The following is a 27,664-nucleotide window of genomic DNA, read 5'->3' as shown; positions in this document are numbered from 1 at the left end:
CTCCGCCTCAAGCTAGAGCGGTGAAACATGGGTAATGTAGTTTAAGCTTCCACAGTGGTCCTCTATTCATTAGACTATTCTAGATAAAAAAAACTACAATTCCCAAAACAAATAAAGGCGTCCTGCAGAGATTTGTTTTTAGCTTAGCTGGAGCACACGAGTGTAATCGTAACTGAGGTATAACGATAAGTTTTTACTTTTTTTCCCCCTCCGAAAACATTTTTTCCCAACACATCCTGCAAAGTACCACCTATCTTGTAAGATGTGAGTCAGTTAAAGCTTGCTTGTTTGTATATATTTGTAATTAAGTCGTGATAGTTTTTCTTCCTACTTGACTATATTCTCTTGCTAACGTGCTAACGAAATGCTAATACTGCTGTCGTGTATTGTTTTTTTTGAATAATTTAATAATTTCAAAGCTAAGCTAGGGAGAGCTTAGCGAATAAACTAGCATAAGCAATAAAATAGTGTGTACGATTATTGTCTATAATATTCAAACACCTTGAGGATACTTTTCAAGTTCCACCATTAAAAACAGTTAACTGAAGAAAAATGTGTATGAGAAGTCGTTCACTACGAACAGTATAAACAAATATCCCACATTATTAGCTTCTTTAGTTAAGCTGAATATTACACAGGTAAATGTGAGTCAAAAAAATCACCTGGTTGATCAACGATCGCTGGATATATGAAGGACGTAATCAAACTAAAAACCCAGAAATAATTCTAAGTTAAGAAGTTATATAATTGTATTAGCAGGAAAAAACAGAGTTGATGTTCTTTAGCAATACATTTGTTAGTGATATTTAATTAATTCGGGATGAGCGCATCAATCAGAGCAGCAACTGAACTATTAACGTTTTAATCAACCTACTAGTTGTGGCATGCTGATTTGTAATTTCCCTTAGTGTTTTAAATAATCTAGAGAAAACATATGGTAGGATGTGAAGAAAGGAACTGCGGTACTGCATGAGGAAGTCAGAGGTGGCAGAGAAGTGTGTGATCATGGTGAGGGAGGTGTAACAGTGAAACAGCAAGGAGGAGAGGTAGGGAGGGGACATGAGTTTAAATACCGGGGTCAACCATCCAGAGCAATGAACAGTGTACAAAAGAGGTGAAGAAGAGAGTGACTACCATCAGTAAAATATAGGAGTTCTGCTGCCTAACAAATAATTGAATATTGTATGTGCAACTGGCAAAACAACCTGGCTATGTTTCTGTCCCACACCAGTAACCTGACGCAGAGTTGCCGCCATGCCATTGCACCGTGACCGGGAGAAAAAGGAGAGTACAGCTGAGGAGATGGAGGCGGAGGAACATGAGCAGGAGGCATCAAGCTCAGAGGAGGAGGACTCTGACACTTCCTCTGTCTCTGAGGATGGAGACAGCTCAGGTGAGAAACACTGGTCGCAGGAAATGAGCAGAACATTCCTGTACAGCTGTCATTAAAAATGAATACTTGAGTGAATCAATCAGATTTTACAAAGTTGTCAAAGCTTCAACTGAATATCATTATATTCCTACTCAGCAGAGTTTTCTTACATAGCCACCGAGTTGCTCCCTTCTTCCATCAAAGACTAGTTTCATACCAAAGGTGTGTTTGTTTTATGCTGTTCTAGAAATGGATGAGGTGGACTGTGAGCGGAGAAGAATGGAGTGTCTGGATGAAATGTGCAACTTGGAGAAGCAATTCACTGATCTCAAAGACCAGTAAGACTGACTCTTTGCTTCAAATGGGAGTTGTTTTAGGAAAGTCATATAACAGTGAGTTGCATCCATATTTACTCCTGCGTCTGTGTACAGGTTGTATCGTGAGCGTCTCAGTCAGGTTAACAGCAAGCTGGCAGAGGTGGAGGCTGGCCGGGCGGCAGAATATCTGGAGCCTCTGGCAGTACTGCTGGAGAACATGCAGGTCCGCACCAAGGTGGCAGGTAACTTAAATGCATAGACACCTTCACATCACACTTGCATTTGTTGTTTATGTAGCCAGCTGTGCAATGCCTTCTGGTAGAGTTGCAGTTTGTGCAGCAGGGTGTTGAGTTGCCTGCTTTGCATTTGCAGAAAGTTGACATGTAACCTAGTAACATGAATTAAAAGTGAAATGTTTGCAGAAACACATTTTGTGTGCTTTTTTTTGTAATTACAGAAAAAGTGTGTAAGCCAATGTGTTGTTTTCAATTTAAAATCCAGGAGTAGTATTTAATCAAAGTATTTATTTAATCAAACATGGTCAGTGACTGTATGGCTGTAAGTGGCTGTGGGAAACACTGTCTAAAGTACACATAGGCAAAATACATCTAGTGGATAATGCAAGTCCATCCTGCAACAAATTAGTAACAAGCAGCATTCTAATAAGGAAGACTGCTGTTGGTGTGTTTAATCAATAACCTGTGCATTGGTGCATATCAGACTGCTGGCAAGATGTAGCCTAATTTAAATATACATTGCATCCATTCAGAATTTTTTTTTATATATCAACTATTAACTATGTAAAGATTTACATTAGCCAGTTTTTGCATGCTATCTAAGTCACAGTATGGAAATGTGGAGCAATCCTCAAGTGCAAAATCCCCACTGTGAGAAACCACACGATGTGGTGAATTTGAATTTTGCTGTTTGCATCTGGCCTCAGCAAGTGGTGTTTTAGGACCTCTTAAACAGACTCTTGGGGAAAAGTGCTGGCCCAGGTTAAGTTAGATAGCACAGAGATGGTGTCATTACTCGGAACGTGCAAAAACAAGTTTCTTTTTTTTTTTTGACACGCCCTTTCAAATAAAGGTGTTATTAGTAATAGCACAAGTTCTTTGACACACTGATCTCTTTATTCATTTGGATATTGTGTGTCTCTCTCCGTCTTTGGCAGGTATCTACAGAGAGTTGTGTTTGGAGTCTGTGAAGAACAAATACGACTGTGAGATCCAGGCAGCATGTCAACACTGGGAGGTTGGACACACTGTTTAATATACCAAACTATTTTTTATTTATTTAGATATGTGGTAATGCAATTGTTTTCTCTGTATTATTATATGGTCTTTATATTATAAAGGGCTTTGAGGTGATTACTGCTGTGATTTGGCGCTTTATAAATAAAACTGAATTGATCCAGTCTGTGTGTATGATTATGTGTTTTATGTGTTATTTTGACTCTGTGTGTGCAGAGTGAGAAGCTGCTGCTGTTTGATACAGTGCAGAATGAGCTGGAGGAGAAAATCCGAAGACTAGAGGAGGACAGGCACAGCATTGATATTACATCAGGTAACACAGTCATTCACGTTGTTTGATTACGTTTGTACCCTCCCACCATATACGGGAAGTCACGTTACAATGAATGCAAAGACAAAACATTTGAGTTTTTGTTTTTATTTTTCTATCAGAGCTGTGGAATGATGAGCTGTCAGGAAGGAAGAAGAGACGAGATGCTTTAAGTCCAGATAAGAAGAGGAGACGCCCGTCGGTGGTGTCTGATATCCTTCTAATGTCTTTACTCTTGCTCATAATGATTCTACTCCTAAATAACTTAACTACTTGTGCTGTAGCCATGTGTCTGATTACATTTCATCCCTGCTCTGGCAGTCAGTCACTGTCCTTAACTCTGCTTACGTCCATATATTGTCTACATGCTACCAGATCTGGACATCCTAGAGGACTGGACCGCGATCAGGAAGGTATGTGTTAATGTGCAGGACTCCACCCTCTTTCTTATTTCTCAGGTTGTGTATTCCTGATTCCTTTTTCTTGCCTCCTCTCCTGAGGCTCTTGCTTGTGAGCCATCTTTTCATAATGTGACATGTGGCACATCTGGAATCCTCATCAGTTTTCACCTTGAGAAATTGAAGCAACAACTGTCTACAAAGTACGTCCCTCTCCTCCAGAAGCATTTTAGGAATTAAGACATCTAATATGTACTGAGATTGATTTCCAAGTCATAGGCAGAAGGATGAGGAGGCACAAAATTCAGAAATGCGAAAATCCTCTTATCTTTGTCTCTTTGTGGCGGTTTATTGTGTGTTTAGGCAACATTTAACAATCATGTGTGTGTTCACCCAGGCCGTGGCTACGCTCGGGCCTCACAGAGGGAGATCTGACTCTGAGAGCTCTGCGTTCCCATTCAGACCTGACAGAAGCAGGCCCATTCTAAACTGCTGAGACACCCACACAAGCAGCCGCATAGGAAAAAACACCTCAAGGACCTCCAACACGGAAACCTCTACATGACACATGGTGGCATTCAGGTCTGCAGTCATAAAAACGCACACAGCAGGACATTTCTCAGTCTTCACAGAATCCTCTGCACTTCTCAGCTGACAGTGATTCCACCTGTCTGTGAGATGATTGGTCAAGCTGCCTCTCCTGCCAACCATCATGACTTTAATAGATAAACAGGAACGGAAGCATTATTGATCACCGCTCGTATGTTTGGGTATTGCTGCTTTATTTCACACTCAGGCTCTGTAGACGGTTTCAGCCGACACAGGTTTTTGTAGTTTGTTAAGAAAACCACAACAATTAAAACAAACATCTCATGTTAAATGTTATGAAAACGGCTCAGCGCGTAAAAGCCATTGATGCTACAGCTTAAGCATCACTGAACCTGTTCCTTCAAAATGCTTTTCAGTCAGTGTTTAGATTTTGAATACATCCATTCACTTCGGATGCACAGATGGCCTTCATTAAAAATTTAAATGCTTCTCAAAGGTCGTATGCGGTGAGGTTGGTGTCCTCGCTCCACATTGTGGTTGCCTTGAGTGAGTTAATTGGTGAGCTTATGCTGGTAAAATGGGCGGGAGTATGAAAATGAGTCATTTGTTTAAGCAAACATTTCAGCCGAGCATCAAATTCACATCAAGTCTGACTTTTTACAGCTTGCAAACTCTGTGTCGATTATTGGTTGGTAAAGAAATCAGTCGTTCTGTGCTCAACAAGGTCGAGGACTTGGTTTGACTTCAGATTCACCATGTGTTTTGCTGTAGGTTTTCAAATTTCAGGCTTCCAGTGACTAAGTGGGGGGAGAATACAAGTTCATCAATGATGCCATAAAATATATGGGTTTTTTTGTTTGTCTGTTTTTTTGCCTTTAATACAGTTTACTTTTTGAAGACCATCCATGAGATATTTTACGAAACCAATAAAAGGGGTTATTTGGAAAAGAGTAATGCACAGAATTCCTGTCAGTGAGCTGACTTACAAAGACTTTTTGTCATTAGTGTAAGAGTAAAAACAGGCATTTTTCTTTTCAGTCTGCCTTGTTCATACAGTACAGTGTTTATGGACAGTCAAGGCACATTCCTCTGGCTTGTAGTGATGGAATGCTAAAACAGCGGTCTCTGTAATGTGCTGAAAGAATTATCCACCAATACCAGATCTTACTTTGAAGGAAGTGAGCCAGATCTGTGCTGAGACTGACCAGAAAGTTTCATTAAATTCTGTTTGGTTATTTTAGCATAATCCAGTGGATATAAAGAGCAGAAGGTGGACTATTTTAAGTGAGGGCTAAATGTAATGTATAAACAGCACATGAAAAGTTAAAGTGCTAATGTTGTCATTCTGCAGGTGTTGCATCCTCTTCTCTCACATCTACCTCTTTTCTCTCTCTCTCATGCTCTTCAAAGTACAGTTCACATTTTTCCTCATGAACGTGTAAATGCTGGCATCTTTATGAACACCGTTAGGTAACTTAGTGGTTGGCATGGTTGTTCAAATTTGTTGGCATTGTTTCGTTGTTATAAAGCCTGCAGAAATGTTAATTGTACGTGGTGGTGGGGGGAGTTAAGCCAACAAAATCCTTTAATCAGTCATCTCACGGTTGATGATGAAACAAAACTGCCATTTGATAGCATCGTTTTTTATGTATAGGTTCTGGGGATGTAATATCCAAAAGTTTGGACAATAGGTTTTCACTTGCCCTTTTCTTGTTTATCATGTTGATGATTTTACAATTAAAAGTTGTTTTATAAACATGTCCTTTAGGCGTCTTTGTGAAAGCGCTGTCGGCAGAGCTACTTCCTCTCGATTTCAGCCTCGCATCTTTGCAACTGATTGCTTCATTAATACCAATGAAATATTTAGCAACTTTCTGCAGTGGAGCTCACAGACTGCTTCCACATCTTTAAAGGAAGCAGCAATGGATGCAGGAACTAAATGGGGAAAAACCTGTCGAGCTCTCAAAGTATACACTGTGTACTCTTAATGAAATAATAGAGCAGATGTATTTCCTCTTTCAGAAGAACGTGCAGTATTCTCCTACATTACCTAATGATTACAACAGGTTAGAGGATATACAGTTACTATTTAGTAACTGTATATCCTTCTACTGTTTTTAAGTTGTGGCAGGATGGCCCTGCAATTTTTTTTTTTTTTTTTCCATGTCTCAAATCTACTTGATGTAACTGACTGACTAATGTAAATCCAAATAAATATGCCCCTGTAATATAATAATTTGTACACACAAATACTGTATAGCAATATATTAAATAGGCTACACTAGCTCCTAAAAGCAAAAGAAGTTCCATCAGATTAAGTTACAGCATCAAAACATGTTGATTCAAAGTTCCACGGCAGAGGACTAGCAGGCATTTAAATGCATTTTAAGTTTTACAGTTGATAAAGACTTCATTCATACTAAGAGATACACAATTAAATGACAAAAGTTCTAACCCCCTATTAAAACTTTAATTATAGGACAGTCTGGGTAATGAGCTAGCAGATCTTTTTCTCAAGTTTTACATGTTTAATGTTGACAGAAACTTTCTATTAAGCTGTATATTTACAGGGAGAAATTTGCATAATTATGACTGAAGCTGGAGAAGTAAACCTTTATTTTCAGATTTTTCTGAGCATCTTTAAAATATTCTGGAAATGTATCATGTGATAAATCACCAGAAGTTGAGAAACTGTTGTATACAGTCATGGTTAAAATAAATCAAAGCATATTTTGCAATTTCAGAAGTGTCAAATTCAAAACAATTTAAAAATTTAAAATGTAACTTTTTTAATAATGTTTTGTTTCTCCTGATGACTTTACAGCTGTATGCATAACAACTTACATTAGTAAATATGATGACACTGACAATTCAAGTCTTTATTAATCTAGCAATAATCACTTTTTACAAAATTCACATGAAGGTATCCTCTGTTCCAGTCAGTCTATTAAACTTACTCCTGTGACTGTTTATTCAGGGAAACATGAGCAGCTATTATAAGCCACCTTTTTCAAAGTCTAGGCCATATTAAAGTCACTGTAACATGATCAAAAGCACTGTTCAACTGCTTCTCTCACTGTGAAATAAGAAGAAAAATATCCCACTTCCCACAGGGAAGTCAGTGAAATTCAATTATGCAACTCTGATACATTTCACCAAAAGCAGTCTCATTTGAGTTCAAGATCAACTCAGCTCAGTCGCAGGCAAAACCAGGCTTGACGTGTTCAGACTGAAGTGTCATAAAATCAAACGACAAGATGCTAACCAGCTACATTTTTTAAAATTATACTGATGATGACAGACAAAAACTATTTCAGGGCTAGTTGTGTTTTTGCCATGACAGACATGCTACGATCATTCAAATCTCTCCTTCATCTCAGTGAAGTATTCCCATCAAAAACCTCTGACGCTGACTAGACGACAGGCAGCTGTTTTTGGGTCATGTGACACACGCAGTCCAGGCCGAGTTTACTTTAACATCAGCTTCCTCATAGAGAATGTAAATGGTGAGAGAAACAGGTGAGGGAATAACAAAAGACGTAAGAAATAATGTCATTAGACAACAAGCAGCAAGAAAACAGGCCAATGAAGGAGGATGTTCTCCCCTGCAAACACTATTCAATAAACACATCCTTCTGGTGAATAAATAGATGTTTATGGAAAAAGGGTAACCAGCAATCTGCCCTACACTGTCCACGTTAAACATTAACCAGAAGTTCTTCGTCTCACAGCTGATGTAGAAACTCAGTCAGGCTCAAATGGCGTCTTCAGGCGAGGTTGCGTTCTCTGGAGACTGGCTTTGTGGTGCGGGAGGGAGGGATTGATGAGGTGGGGGAGGGCCCATGGAAGAAGGTGGGTGGCCGTCGGGAGAAGGGGGTCGCATATTGGGAGCATAGGAGGGCATGTGAGGATGAGGACCAACAGGAAGGGGAGCTCCACTAGGATGGTATCGAGGAGGGGCCATCACTCCTGGAGGTTGAGGAACCCACACTGAAGGGGGAAAAAATGGAAAGGTCAAGTTTACAATAATGACATCTGGAGATGGTTAAAGGTGCAAAGACGGATGAAAGTTCCTACTAGGCCTGATGGGAAGTCCCCCAGGTCCCCTGGGAGAGAAGAAATCAGGAGGTGGGGGTCCATAAGGGGCTCTGCGAGGAAAGGGACCATCCATGGGACCCATTGGTGGACCCATCCTTGGATCTGCTTCAGGGGGAGTCCTGCGTTCAGGACCGGACTGTTGGAAGACAGAAAAAGATTAGAGAGGCTGAGCCACAAATAAGCACTCAGTATTCACACACAGACGCATATACTTACCTCTCTATGGTCCTGTTCACCAGGTCCAAAGCTGTTTTCTCTGTAGGAATCTGCATTGATAAAACATTTAGTGAATTAACAGAAATATGAGGGTCACGTGTGCATTTCAGCACATGCTAAGGAGGATTTTTTTTGTTTACATGTCCAAGTTTACCCATTTAGAGTCAAAAAAGAGAGAGAGCAGAAACTCACCTGGCATGTCTGCAGGGTAAGAGGGTCCTGGAGGAACATTCCGAGGATGGTGGGAGCCAGGAGGGAGAGGAGGGAGTGGACCAGGAGGAAGGGCACGAGGAGGGAGTGGACCGGGAGGGAGGACGCCAGGAGGGAGGGCGCCGGGAGGGAGGACACCGGGGGGAAGGACGCCAGGAGGGAGAGAGTCAGGAGGAGGCAAAAGGCCCAGAGCTCCTGGAGGAGGTAGAGGTCTTCTGTACATGGGAGCTCCTGGTTCTGGAAACATATAGCCTGAAGAAGAGAGCGATGGATAGTAAGAAGATATTTGCTACACAAAGCTTAAATCTGTGGTGACATTCAGAAAACAGAGGAGAGAGTGAGTGTCTGAGGTTTACCACATAAGAGCTGGAAATAGAAATGTAGTAATACGTTGTACAAATACTTTCATCACAGGGACAATTTTAGCATCCAGAGTAAAAAAAAAAACTCAAAATGCTTTCAAGACAATGAACATGCAACATCAACATGCTTTAGCCCCCCCGCCCCCCCACACACACACACACACTATACTTATATTATATTTAAAATGCAAGATGCACATGCACACAGTAATAATATGCATGACAACTATGTTGAATATCAACTAACTTCTATTCATATTTGTGTATTCATGTACTCATTCATTCTTTTCATACGCAAGTGCTGGAACCATTGCAGGGGAATGTCATCCATGCAGTGACAACTTAGTTTACTATCACCTAATGGAGATGCTGGGGAAAAAAAAGGGGTTGAAAAAAAGGTTTGAAAAGGTGCACAGGGGGCTTCCATGTGGCTATTTTAAGGTCTCACAGGGATTACTCATACTTACACTGACCTCATTTTTTGAAACTTTGGCCCTTCGTTTCTGTTTGCTAAACATTGTCTTGATAATCTGTGAGATGTTGGCTGTGTGGGCACTTGTAACAGTCTGGTTCTCTCCAGTTTTTTTCTCTCTCACATATGAACACACACCTGGAGGTCCTAAAGGCCCAGGTGGTCCTGGTAAAGGTCCTGGTGGGGGTCCTCTGCGATCTCTCTCCCAGGTAGGAGAGATTGAGCCGCTGTCTGAATGAGGACCTCCACTGCGCTCCATCTCCCTCTGGCCTCCTGGGGGCTCCCCTGGACCACGAGACACTGTGCAGGAAAGGATTGTTGGAAGAAGATGGAAAAAAAAAAAAAAAAGAGTGACAGACAGAGAGAAGGGCACAGAAGAAGAAAGAGAACAAGCAGAACAAACGCCCAGAGACGGTGATGACAGTAAGTCCAGATTTCATCACATTATATTCTGTTGTCTTTTGTGCATTCAAGATTGCTGTTAGCATGCACAGACCATGCAACAAAATGCTTCAGCAGTTTGTCATGCTATAGTCAGCTGGTCATCCCCAACATGCTGCATGTTTCTACACCATTTATGAGTATGAATGAGAAAATGTACTCTCCCAATTATGTAAGAATAAAATTATTACAAGTATATTTATATTTGTAGTGTTTGTGTGTCATTCTAAGGATCTGGCCATGCTTCGTGTATGTGTTTGCTGCAGCTAGCTGCACCTTTAAATGCATTTACCTCTAGGAGACAGTCGAGCAGGTGGTCCATCCATTAACGTAGGAGGTGAGAGAAATGGTCTGGTTTCCGATGAAGGTCGACCCAGAGGAGAAGGAACATACGGTGACCTTTCAGCTGGAAATACAGGAATGTTTGGTGAGTGCAAATGGAAGAAAATCTGCAGCCCTGCAGAGTCTTACGACCGCAATTTAGGCAAGAAGCAGCTTTTTTAGAACTTTCCAACCACCTTCTTCAGTCAGTGATTTACATCTAGAGATTTTAATCTGTCACTCTAATTATAGTACTTTCAGAGAGATTTTTGCAGGGTGGCCACTTCTTAAGATTCACATTCCGAAACTGTCTCATTTATAAATACCGTATTTCCCGGACTACAAAGCGCACCTGAATATTAGCCGCACAAGCTAAAATCAGGGGAAAATCCTGTTTTGTACATACATTAGCCGCACCTGACTAAAAGCCGCAGGTGTTTCAATGTTGACTTATCATATGTAAGAGAATATGCACAAAGCGAATTGTCAGGAAAGAGATGGCTGTTTGGAGACACACCCCTTTTATTAATATTTTGAAAAACAAGTTATGGGTACATATTTGCACATGTAGTACATAACAGTAGCCTACAGCACACCAGAAAAATAGATTCGGACTACCTTTTAGGCTCAGGTGCAGTGACACGGCTTTAACAAGAAGAAAAGTCAGTCATTCACCATCTTTCTTCTTCCTGCGCTCTAAAACCACCAAAGTCCTCTTCTCCAATGTCGGAAACGAACAGGCTCAGGATGGCTTTGTCATCCACTCTCCGCTTCTCTCCTTCGTTGTCACTTTCAAAACCAAAGAAATCCTCGTTGTCAGTGTCAGAGTCGAACACCCTCAGAAGGGCCGTGGCGGTGTCCTCCTCTCCATCATGCAGGAGTCCAGCCCTTCAAAATCCATTGGTGATCGTGGATGTTTTCGCACTTTTCCACGCTGTCAGAATCCACCGGTGGAGTTGGGCATAACTTGCTTTTCGCAAGTTTATCGCCGCTCGTCATCCACGCCTCCCGCTGAACGCGTAGCGCTACTTTGAAGTTTGTTTTTCGCGCTACTTCGTACGGCACTACGTTGCCTGGCGGACGGACATGTGACTAACATACCACTCTTGAACCCCGATCCTTCCGCCAGGCAACGTAGTGCCGTACAACAGCGGAACAAACAAAACAAATCGTCTTACGATATGACAAAAATCACGGACAATCCATAGAAAAGCCGCACCTGACTAAAAGCCGCAGGGTTCAAAGCTTGTGCAAAAAGTAGCGGCTTATAGCCCGACAATTACGGTAAATAAATAAAATTCCATTTTATTTATGTAGTGCCAAATCACAACAACAGTCGCCTGAATACACTTTATATTATAAGGTAAGGACCCGACAACACTACAGAGAAAACCCCAATAATCAAAGACCCCTTTTGAGCAAACACTTGGTGACAGTAGGAAAGAAAAACACCTTTTTAACAGAAGAAAACCTCCAGCTGAACCAGGCTCAGGGAGGCTTAAGAGCATTAAAAGGTGACTACTGGACTTCTTTAAGTTTTTGAAGACAATTCACTTCCTCTTCCAAGAAGGTTCTTCATCCAAACAGTTTGAAAATACCCTTTGCAGCTTTAAGTCCTCAGAGACATTTTTGTGAGTTGTCCCGGACGTGGATTAAGCCCCAGATTAGAAGAAATTTCATTGCAGGATTCTATTGAAAAGTACGCTTTTTTTCCACTGACTGACCTTTCAGGTTTGATGATTCATGTCATGTTTTAATGATTTATATGTGCGTGTGTGTACGTACCACGGAAAGGCATTGGTCTTGCTAGACTGTTCAAGGCAAACGGGTCTTTGTCGAGGGCGTCCAGTTTAAACTGTGTATCCGTCAGTCTGCAAACAATCACACCTAAAGTTAAAACATGGCAAGCACTTTTGGTCCTGAGATGTTAATACAATTGTTAAGAAATATATTTAAAAAGAAAATGTATTTAAAAGCTGACATGACAAAAGTAGCAGTACATTTCAGTCTTAAGAACTGCTCATTTATAATGTGTGTTCACAACTTTTTATTTAAAAAAAAAAAAAAAAAAAAAAAAAGGCACAAACATAAAGCCAATAAAAGGACTATACTGGATCATAGATCTCTGCAGAAACATGGAGATGAGGGAATCATCTCAGTATTTCACTCAAAATGCTGACATCATGCTTACTTCTGTCTGAGGAGAGCGTTGTCTCTTCTAAAGTCTGACAGTTCTCGTTCTGCTGCTCGGGCTGCCACCTGGAAATGCCAAAAACATAACAAGACAAGAATTTCAGGGGCAATTAGTTGTATAACCACAGTTTCTTTCACTTTATAACATAAGTGTAACAATTCAGAAAGAAACTTGACAAATCTTTGTCGAGTTTTACTAACCCAGTTATTATGAGCTTTCTTTTCATGTGCTGATATCTGAGTCTGGTAAGACTGTTTGGTTTTCTCCAGCTCTTCCTCCATTTCTTCAGCTCGTTGCCTGAAGCAAAGCAGAAATGAGACAGTTTGTAAGGACGAAAAACTAACAAATGCTTTCGAGCTGCTACAGACTGTGTTTCAGCTACCTGTAGTTGTTAAGTTCCTCCATCGCCAGCGCAATATTTTTGTCTGCTTTGTTTAACTTCTCCTCTTTCTGCACACGCTCTTTCTCCTCCACCGTCAGAAGTCTACAAATATTTAATGATACAGTTTTAACATCATCTGATTGTTACAGATAGATTTGTTCATATAAAACCGTTTACTGCATATGCATATACCTGTGTAGTTTGAGCTCATTCTCCTGGTACATTTCTGTCATAATCTGGAGTTTCTGTTGTAATCGTTGGACCTAAACACAAGGTAAAAGGTTTAATCCAAAGGAAAACAGATATGGACCATGTATAGAACAAATACAGTCAGACACAGGTGAGGTCAGTTACCTGATCCGAGTAGTTCTCGGCGTCCGACTGCAAAGTTAGTTTCTCTTTCTCCATATCTTCTATGCTTACTTGAGGGGGGGGGGGACAAAAAATCAAAAACAAAAGACATGACATGCACGCTACCAGGGATATGTCGAGACTCTAGCATGGTTCATACATATCATTAATATGGGAAAAGGTTAATAAGTACATTGACATAGATGTTCTGTAGTTTACTTACATTGCAGGTCTTCTTTTGCTTTGATTTCATCGTTCAGTTTGGCAAATACTCTGTCCTTATCCTCATCTAGGGATTTGAGGTCTGCATTCAGCTATACAAAAATAAAGACATGTTAAAGGGGAAACTCTACAGAGATTACATTAAAAAATGAATAAATAAATAAATAATTATAATTCTTGCGTGCCAGCACATTATCAACTTGAATGCTAAACACTATGTTCTTGGTTGTTTCCATCTACCTTAGCAGCATAAACAAGTTTCTGGACTTTCTGCAGATGGGCCTGGGTGTCCGTTATGTCCCCTCTTCCATTCTTCTCTCCTTTTTCTGGCGTACCATTGGCTGTCTCCTTTTCTCCTCCTTCCTCTTCCTCCAGCTCTGAATCCCAGCCTTTCAACCTCAGCAGCCGATCTGTTAAGGACTAGAAGCAAACAGATTTTTTTCTGACAGTTAATTATATTCTCACTGAATCATTTTAATATATTTTCTGTCATTCTGCCATTTTCTGGAGACATGACAGTAGTTGAGACCTGATTTAATATAGTTAAAAGCAAAAAACAAAACAAAACATAAAATCAGAAATTTAAAAATGTCTGTTTTTGCCCTTAAGATCGTGTTTTCATAGACGTCCAGGCAGCTTGTAGCATGGCTGTTGTTTTCAGTTCACTCCCTGGAAGTCCTATTATGGCCACTAACATTGTGTGCGCTGATCCTCTTTTTTTCTCTGTTTGCTCTCTTGTGAAGAAAAGCAAACAGAAAGAAAGACGTGGGAAAAATGAGCAGAGCAAACGGCTTCTGTTTCAAACTGACCCGACTTCTATGCAGAGAATTGTTGTTGGTGCTGAGAGTTGGCTCGTCAATTACAACGCAGCACTTTTTGGTTAAACAGTCTATAGTTTCCAAGCCTGAAGACAGATTAGAAGTACAACGAGGAGCATGCTCACTGCAACTTGACTATTGCCCCCCAAAAGACAAAATTAAAACCCTTGAACACAACTGGCACAGTTACTCATTCATTTCACAAAATCACACATTTATCTGATAGTGAGTCAAGCATTGACCAGAAAACGGGGGCAAAGATAGAACCAGGCTTTGGCACCTAGGGAAACAGTTAACCAGCCGTGGAGATAACGATACAAAGCCAAAGCTGACGGTGACCAGTCACGACTACTGAAAGCAAACAGTTGGACACCCAGAGCAATCTGGGGGAAAAAAAAAGTAATAACTGATAATACTTCTACATAGATCTTATGAACTGAAGAATCTTTTTACAGTCAGCAAGTGAGGTGGAACTTTTAAGGAGGTCTGTAAGTGCTACAGTGTAAACGAAAGAAACAGTCTTGATTTTATAACACCAGACAAAAAAAAGAGAAAAACAAATGCTAAGGAGTAATCTGAAACCTAAATTAAAACTGAGATCACAATCAGATTAATCATCCACCATTACCTCAATAGAGGCAATTTACCTTTGTCCTAAGAATGTTCAGTGGAAATTTTGTGAACTGTGATTTGTGCCAGTGTTCTTTATTTTTTGGCCACACAAACAAAATCTAAACTCAGCACCCTACTTGCAATTTTGTCTACCTTCCCGAAATATAAAGAGAGTTAAAGGGTGTCTGTTTTCACACAGAGGCAGACCTGAAAAGGACTAAATGGACTGAACAACATAAAAATAAAAGTTGAGCTGGTAGCTACTCAGGCATTTCCAAAAAGATGACCTCAAAGGAAGACTGGCCAAATTTAAAATTTATCATTTTTATGGGCTGCTTCACAGAACTTAACCTTAGAATAAATCATACCATTATACGTTCATCCTTGGTGGCCACATCCTGCATCATCCCGCTGTAAGCAACCTCACACCTTTTCATCTCTGCCTCCAATTCACTCACTCTCTCTGCCCATCCCTCCACCTGCTGCCTCAACTGTGGAGAAAAGAGTTGGGGGAAGGAGAGAAGAAGAAAAAAAAAAAAGGTAAGCCAACAATCTTGTGCACCCATTTTGGAAACACTATTTAGTTTACTGCCATACGAAGTTTTGTGTGTGTGTGTGTGTGTGTGTGTGTGTGTCCATCGTACATGAGCATTGCTCTCCTTTAGCACTACATTCTCTTCTCCAGCTGTTTCCAAGTTCCTCTGTAGTCTGTCACTGTTCATGCTGTACACTTTCAAAGTGGTCTGCGCCTAGAGAAGGACAGACAGAAATATTATAAAACCTAGTGGAACAGAGAAGAGGTGGAAAAGAAGCACCAACAGAGGAAAGAGAACAGACAGGCGAAAGTGCAAATGTGACAGTTTTGGAATACTGCACCTGCTCTTCCTGTGACTGAAAGTCTTTAGTTTCATCTTCAAGGGATTTCATGCTCTCCTCGAGGACTGCTATCTGGATAGAGAAACCAAAACAACTTTCATTCAGTATGAATTCTACAGCTTCTCACTCAGGATTGCCAACTAGGCTTCCACAGTACTTCTGTTAGTGTGTGCACCTACCCTCCTTTCTTGTTCTGTCCTGTGCTCCCTTTGCTGGTCCAGTTGATCCTTTAGCTGTTCCAGATCCCTCTCCAACTCTTGTTTGGAGTGCTCCAACTGTCTGGCTTTGACCTAAGAAAACAAGATCAGAAAACTACTTCAAGTAGCTGCAAAACTGGGACACTGTAACATGAGTAAGGGTTGTAAAGACATGACAAATAATGTCACTATAGATCTGAGGTGAAGCAGTGCAAATATTCTACATTTTGACTAGTTCTGCAAGTCTGTGTCAAAAATTACATGGCAGTGGCTGTACTTCATTGTGTACATCAATAATAATAATAATAATAATATAATAATGTTGTTATTATTCTTTTTGTAATATGGTAAACCTCACTATACATTACCACTCACTCAAAAATTATTCCAACAAGTGTGAACATATGGCTGTTAAAAAAAATTCTCTTTTTAGGGACTTTGAAAGCAAATAAAAAAAATACAAGCTTGTTCAACTGAATAAACAATAGGACATGTGTCTCTGTTCACACAGATGAGGCTCGTGGGAGCGTAGCAGTGTACCAGACATGAACACTGTGTGAGCCATATTCATTAAGGAGCATTCAAGTAGGTTTTCTTTACACCAAGAATGGTTTCCATACTTTTCTCTGCCTTACCTCCAGTTGTTCTGTCTTCTGAGTCTGAGCCAAGACACCGCTGTCCCTCTGTGAACTCTCAAGGTTGTCATACTGTAGATGAATAAATTTCTCAGTACATCATGCATGATATCATCAAGAATTTCATTAGATTTCTGATCACCTACAAATGCTCAGTAAGTAAACCTCTCTGCTTTGTAGATATCACCTTAGAAAGCTTGTAATCCAAATTATCTGAAATCTATAGAAGGATATATATATATATAACAAAAAAAATCTCTGACCTCAAATTATTGTGTGAGACCAGATCTGTGTCTAGACAGAACTGGCATAACTACTAACCTCTTGTTGACACTGACTCAGACTCTCAAGGACTTTGGATTTCTCATCCAGTAGCTGTGCAACCTGTTCTGCCATCCCCTGCTCTCTACCTGAAAAACAGCCAAAAAAATTTCAGATTTATTTTGTGTCATTTAAAAAAAAAAAAAAAAGTGGTTTATTTGTTAACATTCACAGGTCAAAGAGAAGAAAAACTGTCAGTGATAATGTTAAACGTGTCCATAAAATGACACTCAGGAAGAGGAAGTGAGAACTTACGTCGATAAATTCTGCTTTTTATCTGTGAGGAAATAAAAGAAATGAAAGGAAAAACAAAACAAAGAACTGTGCTTAGTGACAGGTCCGACAGTTCAAATAGAAGCCATACTTATCAAACCATCTTAGGTGGCAAAAAATATTTATGATATTGAAGTGAATATGCATGGCTGTGCACTCACGGAGCTGTAACATCTACAGGTGAACAACAGAAGTGTCATCAGGCCCAACAGGCCAGAGACAATGATAGGTTCCCATGGTACACCATACAGGTCTGGCCCAGGTCTCAAGTCATCGGGCAGAGACGACACCACCTGAGAAAAGAGAAAATAATGACCAGTTCCTGTTAGAACCTGTGTGTGTTTTTAAATAGGATATGTGAGTCCGGGAATAAAAACCTGATGTTCTACTGATGCTCAAGGACATTAGCTTTTCTGTCATTGAGGAAATATGACTGCCTCTTGAACATGGGCAAAATGCAGCCCATCTGCCCAAACCAGTGTGGAGACAGACCCGTGCCTTCTTAAATATATTAATACATTGTACTATATACTATGTGCCAAATAATAATGCAGCAAGTATCAACTTTCTCTCAGTAGAACTTTCCGTGGTCACACACCTTGACAAAAAGAGATGCCATTTAAAAGACAGTTTTTTTGATTAAAGAAGCAAATAAAGAACTTAAACTAACCATGTTTGTTAATAAGTAGCACGGTCAAGTGATTGTAAGAGTAAAGAAATTGTGTGTGCAGTGTTTTTTGGAGGAAGGAATCAAACCAAGAAGAGGCATCTCAGCAAGAAGAGCCACACCAGCAACTGAGCTCTAATGGCTTTTGTAGAGCACCGGCACAATGGGCTGAGGTGTTGTTAATGTTGCTGATTAGAAATATGCCACACCTCCTCTCCAGATCCTGAAGAGAAGAACTAAAAGGAGACTAAAAGGAAAGCGGGGATGGAGGGCACAGACTCAAACTCCTGGTTAGATTAACCTCTCCAGCTCTCAGCGGCGCAAAATTAGTAGTACTATTACCAGCTGCATTTCAAGATGGTGGAGTATGAGTGTGTCAAACAAAGGTGAAAGTCCCACAACAATGACGAAACCAGCCCGCTGACAGGGTACCACAGGAAGGAAGGTCCAGTGATAAATGATGAGCAGTGACTAAATTTTGAGAATAAGAGCATTAAGATTCACCAATGGTAAACTGATCACAACAAGGCCCCAGACTGATGAAAAAATTAAAATAAATCACAAATATACCAGGACAGCACTCCAGAGAAAAATCTGAGTGGCAAATACTGCATATATACAAAGATATATGTTTTTGTATAGATGCAATGGTGTTAAAGTGTGACCATGCATTTGTTTATCATCTGACGGTACATTCACTGATGCATATCCAATAAATTTGAATATACAAATATATTAAACATTTATGATGCACCGGACTGACAGAGAAAGGTCAATATTTTCTAATAAGGTTCTTTGTTTTTAGGACCAGGATTTGGGCTTCCTGAAAGCAATCTGTCAAACTGCTAAACAAAATACTACCAAACAGCTGGTCTTTAGAAGATGGGTTTATGTACAGTTACCCAGTTTTTGACCACATTAAACAGGGCGCAGTGTTAATAGTTATATCATTCTACTACAGACAAATGTGGAAAAATATCTGTCATTTTTAACTTAAATCCTAACACCTGACAAGACAGCGCTGTTACTGACAACTAGCCAGCTAACTATTACCAGCTAACTGTTTGAGCAATTAAACATCTTTGAAAACACGAAGAATAATCCTGACAACAGGTCATACTCTTACTTCGGAATGAGATGGACAACACCAAGAGCTGTAGCTAGTACCGAAAAATACAAAAACATGACTGTTACATGGAAGCCCGTTACATTATCTCGGCTAATTGGGAATTGCTAACGAAACCTGACACATAACGTACATCCTTCACTTTCTCCACGGCGATACTGTAGTAAGCCTCTGCCGTCTCCTGGAAGTCGGCCGCTTTGATGCCCGACTGGTCACTCGCCGGATTCTCTGCCATGTCCAAATTATTTCATCTGACGTATATTTAAACTTAAAAATTTTTATATTTACACCGTTAAGAAACTAGAGCTGTGAAGCGGGTCAGCGGCGGTTTCACATCCTATCCACAACACTGACGCTTAGGACTATACCACGTCCTGCTGGACGTCGTAGGGAGTAGTACGAAAACTACTGTACAGCTGTACAACCATTGTAAACACTCCAAACATCAAATAAAATCTGAAAATATAAAATAATATAAACACAGCATGTATAGTATAATGCATCACGTGCACGCTGTTTCGTGTCCTCACAAGTTCACCCGGATGATTTCACACCCCCGCTGGTGAAAATGGTTCAGTCGCAACGTCACCAATTGTAAGATGCCACACTGGCATACCGGAGCGCTTTCAAAGTGACACCAGGAGAAACAGGTGTTACCAAAATGACACCTGTATTATCATTATTTTGATAATTTTCATTCAAAGAAAAAGTAACACATTTGCATCGAACGGAACACATTTGCATCGAACGGGTATTTGTCAACGTGTCGCGCGCTCGGCCTTAGGCCAATGACAAATTAGGAGACAGGTGAAGGTAAAGACTTCCCATATGAAAAAGAAAGAGAAACAATTAAGACCCACGTAGGAAAGTATGGAGTGGTAAAGCATTAACAGAACAAAATAAAAATGCTCTATTTTACTGAATTAATGAAATAACTAGGAAAGCTGTTCATACGAGATATATGACATTTCTCAAACAATTACTATATTTTTTTTTTCATGTGAATTAAAACAGTCTGACAGCCATCCAGTATTTCTTATACTCACCAGTCTGGCCTCCATCTGAAACCACTTTCACCTTTCAAAACATGAGAGACAGTTTGTCTTCACAGGTGTGTGAGTCCAGAGTGTCACAGACCCAAATGTGAGTAATGTTTAAGGAACCTAGCCAGCTTGACAGGCTGAGACGTAAGCAAAGCTAAATGCCAGAGGGAGAGTCAGCTCAGCATGTCACCAGAGTAATATCTTAAAGAACCAGGCACCACAAAATGCCACACTGACAGAGCAGAGGGTGATTTTTAGTGCCTCCCATATTTTTTTTTTTGTACTATAACTTTAACACCTTTAATACAGGCATGCAAACACAGAGGCGGGTCAAGTGAAATGACTATATTAGAGAATTATTTTGACATATCAGGAATCATGGCTAGAAGATGATCCTGGTATCAAAATGTAGGTTATGCTATAACCTATTTTGAGGCTTGAAAGTTGCCCCAGCGAATGATCAGAAAACACATGAAATGTGCAAAGCACTAATGGTTTTTGCTATAGAAACTGATAAACCTATTATATTTAAGCTCTTAAATTTCATTACAAGAAAACAGCATACTAAACAAAACAAGATTTTGAATTAGATTGTGACACTTTGAGTGGCTGTAAAGTTTTAGGACTTGTAACTCACAAAACATTCATAGAATGAAGATAAGATCTCACCTTCATAGAATGTATCATAGCAGCCCATGCTATGATACATTTTGCTTTTCCCTGTACAACATGATCAAGGCCACAATTAGCCACAAATCAAAAGCTATTGGACAAAGTATGTTAAAACTAGATCAGAAAAAAAAATTCTGGCTAGGCAGCATGCACCCTGCACCCTGCTTTGACCTCAGCCCCCCTTCATCGCCATTGTGGATTAATCTCTGGCATGAACTGAAGAATCCCTCTCAACATACACAACACTAATCTCTGTAGATTAAAGCAAAAAGGTATATTTGGAAATCAAATGACAAAAAATTGGTTTCTGTTTCTGCAGATTATAAATCCTCAGAAACTGGCACAGCGTACCTGCACAGTAAGCCATATGAGGAGCTCCCTCACTGCACAAGTGTAGGCGTAGGAGTCTTCAGCCATCTGATAAACGAAGTCCAGAATTTGCTTCATAACTCCTGCAGTTAAAGTAACACACATACTGCTGTTTAACATACATCTCTTTTATGATGCTCAAAAAATATTTATCTTTTAATGTGACACATTACTGTAAAAAATGAAAAAAAAAATTGTTTTGGCCATCCGGTTTTTGGGGTTATGTGAAGTGAGGACGATGACGAGGTAGGTCGAGTAGCTTTTGCTTAAGATTTTTAATAATATTTTAAACTCTTCTTGATTAATGGATACCTGGGTTATCCATACCTTTCAGCATCTCTGGTGATCCTGGCTGAACATGAGGAAGGGATGCTTCTTCAACACTTCTGCCCTGTTTTTTTCCTCTTATCTCATCTTTTCCTACACCACCACCCACTTGGTTATTGCCTTCTTTCATTATCATCCAGTCATCTCTCTGGATGGATGGATCTTGTGTCGTCTTCGACTCTTCCTCAGTGTTCGCTTTCTTATTTTTTCTATGATTTGAACAAGAGACGCCAACACAGCTGGCCTCGGCTGCATTTGACAGGGAAACACATGTACAGATGCAATTCAAAACCATGCCTGAATTTGAAAGACTGAATTAAATCTCATTAGTGCTGGCCATGAGGAAGCCAGTAGGAGGCAATGTTGAGAAAAACTACCTTGATGATTACGGTCGTTGGTCTGTCTTGTGTTGAAAGTCTGTCTCACTCTTCCCAACAGTGTTTCCAGTTTTTGAAGCGCCATAAGCATTCGGGTCTTTTCTTTGTCCTCCTGCAGTGCATCAGTGAGTGTCACGCTAGGAGCAATCAGCGTCTCCTTGTGATGATACAGAAGTCTCTCTACATCTGACAATATAGATTCATCCTCCTCATCAGGTTTGTACAACATGGTGTCTGAATTGGACAAAATGTAATCCAAAAACTGAAGCTTGTGTCGCCCAAAAAGCTCTAGCGAAATAGCTGTCTCATCTGCACCCATGTGAGTGAGCAGGTTTTTGTAATGTTTGGAGAGAGTTCTTGTCATCTCAGCAGAGGAAGGATGAAGCTGTGGCTGCTCTGTGATAGTGGGAGAGTCTTTGTGCACAACTTCAAGGTGGTGAGTGGTGGAATCTGGTTCTTGTTCAGGAGTTAACGAGTCTTGCGAGTGCAACGCCTCACCTGGACTAGTACTGAAGCTCTGGGCTGGTTTGGCGGACCCGTCAGATTCGGTGGTAGATTTCTGGCTGAAAACACCAAAGGGGTTTTTTAAAAGACCAAAAGCTCCACTGGTTTTACTCTCTGTCTCTGTCTCCCCACTCTGATCAGTGGGTGGATGTGGAGACACATCATCAGTCAAACTTGGGGCAGTTTGCTCAGATGTCACAGACTGACTTTTAGCAGGGTCACTATGTGGGGCTGAAGGCTCCCTTCCTCCCTCATGCCAGGATTCACTACCATTACTATCATTTTCCCTCATTTTTATATCAGTGTCTTTATCCTCCACTACAACAGCAGCCTTCTCTGTGTGCGTCTGTTGATCGGAGTTTAACTGTTGTGTTGCTTTGCTGCTACTTTCAGTGTCTCCAGACTCCGTTTTATCTCCCTGGCCTAATGCATGAGTGCTTTCTGCCTCCTCTGAAGTGTTATTTGCTGTTTCTTCATCCGAGTCTATCATCTGCCTCTCTCCTGGTGTGTTTGCTTGATCCTTTAGCTTCTCTGTCTGTATTGCTCCTTCACCTCCTTCCTCTAAACCACTTCCAGCTTTTTCTTCATGCACTTGAGGGCAAAGCTCATTTGAACATTTAAAGCTGTCATCCACCTCATTCTCCTCTTGATGCACTTCTTCAACCTCTGCTCGGTCAGTCTCTTCAAACTTTAGCTCCTCTGCCTTGGCTTGTTTTTTCTCTCCATCCTCCCCATTTCTTCCTTCCACATCTTGGTGGCTTTCAACCTGTGCGACTATTTCAGTGAAAGATGATCCTGAGCCATTCTGTGTGTTCGTGGTGCTCGGGATCTTTGCCTCATAATAAGAAGACTGCACTGTTTTTCCTTCTTCATCTTTCTTCTCTTTTTCCTGTACACCCTCCAGTTCTTCTTCCCTCTGTAACATCTCCACCTTGGCCTCTTTTTCCTTCTCTGGTAACTCTTCTTTCTGCAGCTGTTTTCTATCCTCCTTTAGCTCTCCCATCTCCCCCTGCATACTCTCCACTTCTGCCTCATTAGACTCCTTTTCTTCCTCATCTTCCTTCTGCTCTTTCACCTTTTTCCCTTCACCTTCTTTCTTCTCTTTTCCCTCTAGACCCACCAGTTCCTCTTCTTCCACTAACTCCTCCACCTTGGGGTGTTTTTCCTCCTCTGCATTCAACTGTTTGTTAGCTTCCTTTAGGTCTTCCACCTCTCCCTGCATACTCTCCACTTCTGCCTCATTACTCTCTTTCTCATCTCCCTTTTGCTCTTTTATCTCCTTTAAATCCTCCAATTCCTCGTTATCCTCCACCTTCATCACCCCTTGATTCCCCCCATCCTTTGACTCCTCCTCTTTTTCAGCCTCTAATTCAGAACTGATCGCTGACTTGAAGTCATTTTCATTTAAATCATCTTCTTTAGTGCCTGATGCTTCTATCTCTGTTTTAACCTGCTGGGACTCATTTATGTTGTCTTCAACAATTTCCTTTAGTTTGCCTGCATCACTGTCGCTTTCATTGTTAACATGCTCCATCACTGGAGACACGGAGGTCTGATCTGTGGTTGGTGCACTTGTTCCTCTATCCTTTGGGATAGTTTGAGTGCTTCTACCAGGGTTATGCTGTGAATCAAATTCCTGTGAGCTCAGAGTTTCTCCCTCCTGCTCTAACTCCCCATGAACTGTCTCTGCTTCTGTGTTATTATCAAAAAGAGCTACTGTATCTGAATTGTCATTATTTGTTTCAGCACTACAAGGAGTAAAACTTTCATTCTCAGCTGGAACTGGATCGTTTTTCTCCATAGATGACGGTAAGTGAGGCTGGCTCTCTGTGCTACTGTCTTCTACATCACCGTTCAGCTCCTCAGTCTGCGTTTCAGGTAAATCTGTATCCTCATTACTGACTTCTCCTTTATTATCGTCACCCCTGGTGATTTTAAGAGACATTTCTGTGGGTTCTTCTGTGTTATCAGTTTGATTTGTGATCTCTGCCCCTTCCTCCTCCACACTTTCTGATTTCTTGTTCTCCATCTGGTCTTTTTCATCTTCCTTGACCAGCATAGACGTTGACTTTAAATCCACTGAAACGTGATCAGGGCCCAAAATGCTTTCAGATGGTGTTTCAGATGGTGGTGTTGAATCCTGACTGATAGCACTTGGAGTTTTTCTTTCTTCCTCTCCTGACTCCCTGCTATTATCCATATGTTCATTTCCAATTGGTTTGTGAATCACAGCGTCTTCACCTTCCCTTTCTTCAGATCTCTCCTCATTTATTTTGCTTTTTTCTATATTGTCATCGTCATCTTTACTGGGGGGTGATTCTACTAAAGCCTGAGATTCTTCTTCAAACTTCCTTTCAGGAGAAATATCTTTGTTATCAACTGTGGGTTCAGCCTCTTCATCGAAATCGCTGTTTATCCCACTGTCTGAAATATCTGTGTTGCTATCAACACTCTGACCATTAAGTGGTTCTGTAGACGGGGTATTTTGGTCTTCTGACAGTTCTTCCACCTCCTTTGAATTATTGCTTGTCTTAATAATTTCCTCCTCTGATTCACTGTGATCCACATTCTGTGATCCTGTTGGTTGCTCTAAAGTTGTGATTATTTCTGCCTCCTTAGATTCACTTTCTTTGTTTTCATTATCTCCAACTTTATCTTTCCTGAAACCTAGAATACCTTCAATCTCCATGTTTAACCAAGAATTAGCCTGCACCTTCTCCTCCTTCTCTTGTCCTGACTCCTGACTGGTCAAACCAAACCCCAGTGTGCTTGACAGCCCATTCCCCAGCCAACCTAAAGTCCCCATCTCTTTCTTCTCCTCTTCCTGCAACTGGCTGCCTTCAAGGTCCAAGGACATCCTCCTGCTCCTGAATTTCTCTGTGGGTTCTTTGTCTTCATCTGCTTCTTGTTCCTCTTCTGTCTCACTTTTGCTTCCACCTCCAAAGCTGAGCCACCCAGTCATGGTTGAAGTTAACGATTCAGCAGTTTCTTCTTTAACTTTCACACTTTCTTTGCCATTGTCAGGTTTTCCATTTCCTCCGAAGCCTAGCCATCCTGTCACAGAGGATGTGAGCGTTTCAGACTGAGTGTCTTCCCTCTTATCTTCTATCTCCCCTTCAGCCACACTGTCCGGTTGGTCCTCTTTACCCAGACCTAACCATCCTGTCACTGAAGAACCAAGCCAGGAAGAGGAGGGAGACCCACCTTGTTGATTAGGAACCACAGGAATCTCATGTGTCTCCTCTTGAAACCCAGCTCCGGAACCACCAACATTTTTATTCTGATCCTCTTCTTCTTGTTCTTCTTCTTCCTGTGCAGAAACTGGGGAGTCTGAGGTTGTTAAGTGGCTTTCAGCGTTCGTGTCATCAGTGCTTTGGGTAATTTTTTGTGTGGTTTCTGGCTCCGGGATTTGGATTTTCTGATCAATATAATCATCATCATCATCCATATCCAGATAAGTGGAGCCAAACTCATTCATGCAGAAGAAATCAGATTTCTGCAGAAAAAGGGCAAAAATTTAATTCTTAAGAAAGGAAACTAGGAAGAAAAATTTGAAATAATAATAATACTGACAATACTTTTTAATACTTAAAGTTTGTTTACATATGAATGATGAAATTACCTGTGTTTCCACTACTTTCTCCACAGTAGTATGAACCTCTTCTTCTTGCACTGCATCCTTTGGAAAATATCCAAACTCTTTGTCAATCTGAAATAAAAAAGGAAACAAAGGAGCTGTCAGCATTTTTCTTCTTTCTACCTTGAAGAAACCCAGAAATCTAAACATTTGTCATAATAGATCATTCTTTAAAAATATTCTCTGTCATTTGTTGTTTAGGCATTGGTGATGACTGCAAACATAATCTTTTATAATAATCAAATAATTCATTCTTCCTTTGCACAGAGAATGGGGGCACTGTTATTCTGGAAAAGACCAATACCACCAATCAAAGGATAAAGGTCACAAGTTTGTACTGATTAATTTGAGGTTGCCCTTTCATAGGGAAACACCCTGGCAGCACACTGCCCCAAACCTCACAGTACTACAGTGCAGGGGTCAGAGGCTTAGGTTTTCCTTCTGCCTGTCTCTAAGTGAGAACCTGACATGAATGAAGATTTAGGGAAGTACAGAAAGGGAAAAAAAGATCGAAATATGACACATACACTGCCTGCCCACAGGTCATTCCTCTTTCCAGTCAATTTGTGGTAAACAAAGATTGTGTCTCCTTGCCTGAAGCTCAGGAAACGACAGTCCTTACCACGGTGGTCCCTTATAGCCTGCACTCTGCTTAGGAGGCCTACACACACCACAGCAATAGAACACAGTTGTGAGGTGACCATCATTATCGTCATTAATTTAAGGAGCTATCAGTAGATTTTGGACTTACTTTGACACTCAGAGTCTCCGCAGATCTTGTAGTCAGACAATAATCCGATATTTAAGTGGGGTAAAATCACTAAAACTGCACCCAGTGACCACAGGAACCTAGAGACCTGAAAAATAGCCATGATTATCTGACTTTTAACTGGAGGCTATAAGTAGTAAATGTCCATAGTGGGGTGGAAATAACTCCCGTTGTGCTGGCAAGTGAACATTGCCTCTGAGCTGCTGCCTTTTGAAGACTCAATGCTAAATGAAACAGCTGAGATAAGATATAAGGCCAGCATGGGGATAATCATTAACATCTCAGGCCTGCTTGCAATACCAAATATTATCAGTTCGCTGGTCAAAGGTTTCTATTTCATTAGAAGACTTGATATTAATGGAAAATTGCTTTAATTGATATTTCATTGAGATTTTAATACGTGCACACATAAACGGGGTTCCGGGTAAACGCCATGGCAATTTAAAACAGACCCACTCCATTATTTTCGACCTTTCTCCAGGACTGACAGCTGGTCTGTTGCTGTGGCAACAAGGCAAACGCGCGCACAAAGACGACGTCATCACTATGCGTTTGTTTTGCGAGAGAGATGGCGGTCTAGTCTGGTTGTGTTTACTCTTGGTAAAAGTTTAGTGTTTTGGTCCGTTGCGAGTCCGTATTTTTAATTGAGCTTGACTGCTTCATTTAGTTAAAAGCTAGCCGAGCTTACACATTCAGTCACAATGAAGTCAGACGTGGAGGAGTTAATGCCGAGACTGCTGCCCGTGGAGTGTGGATCCGGTACCGTGGGCGACCTGGACCTGAGCGGACCGCCGAGAAACCCCCAGGAGTACCTCCGACAGGTCCAGTAAGTGCATCGCAACCTGAAGAACACACCTCTTATTAATGCTCGCGTCTAATTAACTCCTAGATTCTCTTTGCCTGTTTTCTCTTTGGTGTGTTAATGTATTAGTTACCGCGGTAAAGTGAGCCGTCATTTGTGAGCCGCGGTCAA

The 27,664-nt window shown here is 40.8% G+C and overlaps 2 protein-coding genes across 4 annotated transcripts; one reads left to right on the top strand and one right to left on the bottom strand.

Annotated features, from left to right (window-relative positions):
- The first annotated feature begins 104 nt into the window (after positions 1-104).
- brms1la (BRMS1 like transcriptional repressor a) lies at positions 105-5,957 on the top strand. Of its 3 annotated transcripts, none has more exons than XM_080870690.1 (9): positions 105-264; positions 1,232-1,393; positions 1,620-1,710; positions 1,804-1,931; positions 2,864-2,943; positions 3,159-3,255; positions 3,375-3,464; positions 3,601-3,665; positions 4,048-5,957. In XM_080870690.1, exons 2-9 carry the CDS (start codon positions 1,255-1,257, stop codon positions 4,144-4,146), a joined length of 789 nt encoding a protein of 262 aa, XP_080726816.1. In that variant the 5' UTR covers positions 105-264; positions 1,232-1,254; the 3' UTR covers positions 4,147-5,957. The 3 variants fall into 3 exon arrangements, with proteins under 3 accessions (XP_080726816.1, XP_080726818.1, XP_080726817.1); XM_080870692.1 differs by having other exon boundaries at positions 110-177; XM_080870691.1 differs by having other exon boundaries at positions 116-257.
- On the bottom strand, positions 5,044-27,664 carry mia2 (MIA SH3 domain ER export factor 2). Its single transcript, XM_080871140.1, has 31 exons — positions 27,627-27,664; positions 26,674-26,779; positions 26,450-26,583; positions 25,908-25,994; positions 21,782-25,781; positions 21,405-21,653; positions 21,060-21,160; positions 20,040-20,070; positions 19,127-19,221; positions 17,362-17,493; positions 17,183-17,204; positions 16,928-17,016; positions 16,607-16,678; positions 15,954-16,064; positions 15,775-15,846; positions 15,543-15,647; positions 15,267-15,389; positions 13,709-13,888; positions 13,470-13,560; positions 13,250-13,317; positions 13,088-13,158; positions 12,896-12,997; positions 12,714-12,810; positions 12,511-12,578; positions 12,105-12,190; positions 10,291-10,404; positions 9,696-9,857; positions 8,706-8,975; positions 8,514-8,563; positions 8,277-8,433; positions 5,044-8,189 (listed from the first exon to the last, which is right to left on the bottom strand). The coding sequence occupies exons 1-31, from the start codon at positions 27,645-27,647 to the stop codon at positions 7,954-7,956; spliced, it is 7,302 nt and encodes a 2,433-aa protein (XP_080727266.1). The 5' UTR covers positions 27,648-27,664; the 3' UTR covers positions 5,044-7,953.

The sequence above is a fragment of the Rhamphochromis sp. 'chilingali' genome (genome assembly GCF_963969265.1).
Source record: "Rhamphochromis sp. 'chilingali' genome assembly, chromosome: 21".
Lineage (NCBI taxonomy): Eukaryota > Metazoa > Chordata > Actinopteri > Cichliformes > Cichlidae > Rhamphochromis > Rhamphochromis sp. 'chilingali'.
This window is presented reverse-complemented; position numbering and strand designations above follow the sequence as displayed.

Bases quoted from the DNA above. Each gene is read 5' to 3' on its own strand.
- brms1la (XM_080870690.1), top strand. From the start codon at position 1,255: ATGCCATTGCACCGTGACCGGGAGAAAAAGGAGAGTACAGCTGAGGAG. The intron at 1,394-1,619 runs GTGAGAAACACT...ATGCTGTTCTAG, and splicing joins TGAGGATGGAGACAGCTCAG to AAATGGATGAGGTGGACTGT. The intron at 3,256-3,374 runs GTAACACAGTCA...TTTTTCTATCAG, and splicing joins CAGCATTGATATTACATCAG to AGCTGTGGAATGATGAGCTG.
- mia2 (XM_080871140.1), bottom strand. From the start codon at position 27,647: ATGACGGCTCACTTTACCGCG. The intron at 16,679-16,927 runs GTTAGTAGTTAT...ATTCATCTACAG, and splicing joins TGAGTCAGTGTCAACAAGAG to TATGACAACCTTGAGAGTTC. The intron at 13,318-13,469 runs GTAAGTAAACTA...CCCCCCCTCAAG, and splicing joins AGCAAAAGAAGACCTGCAAT to TAAGCATAGAAGATATGGAG.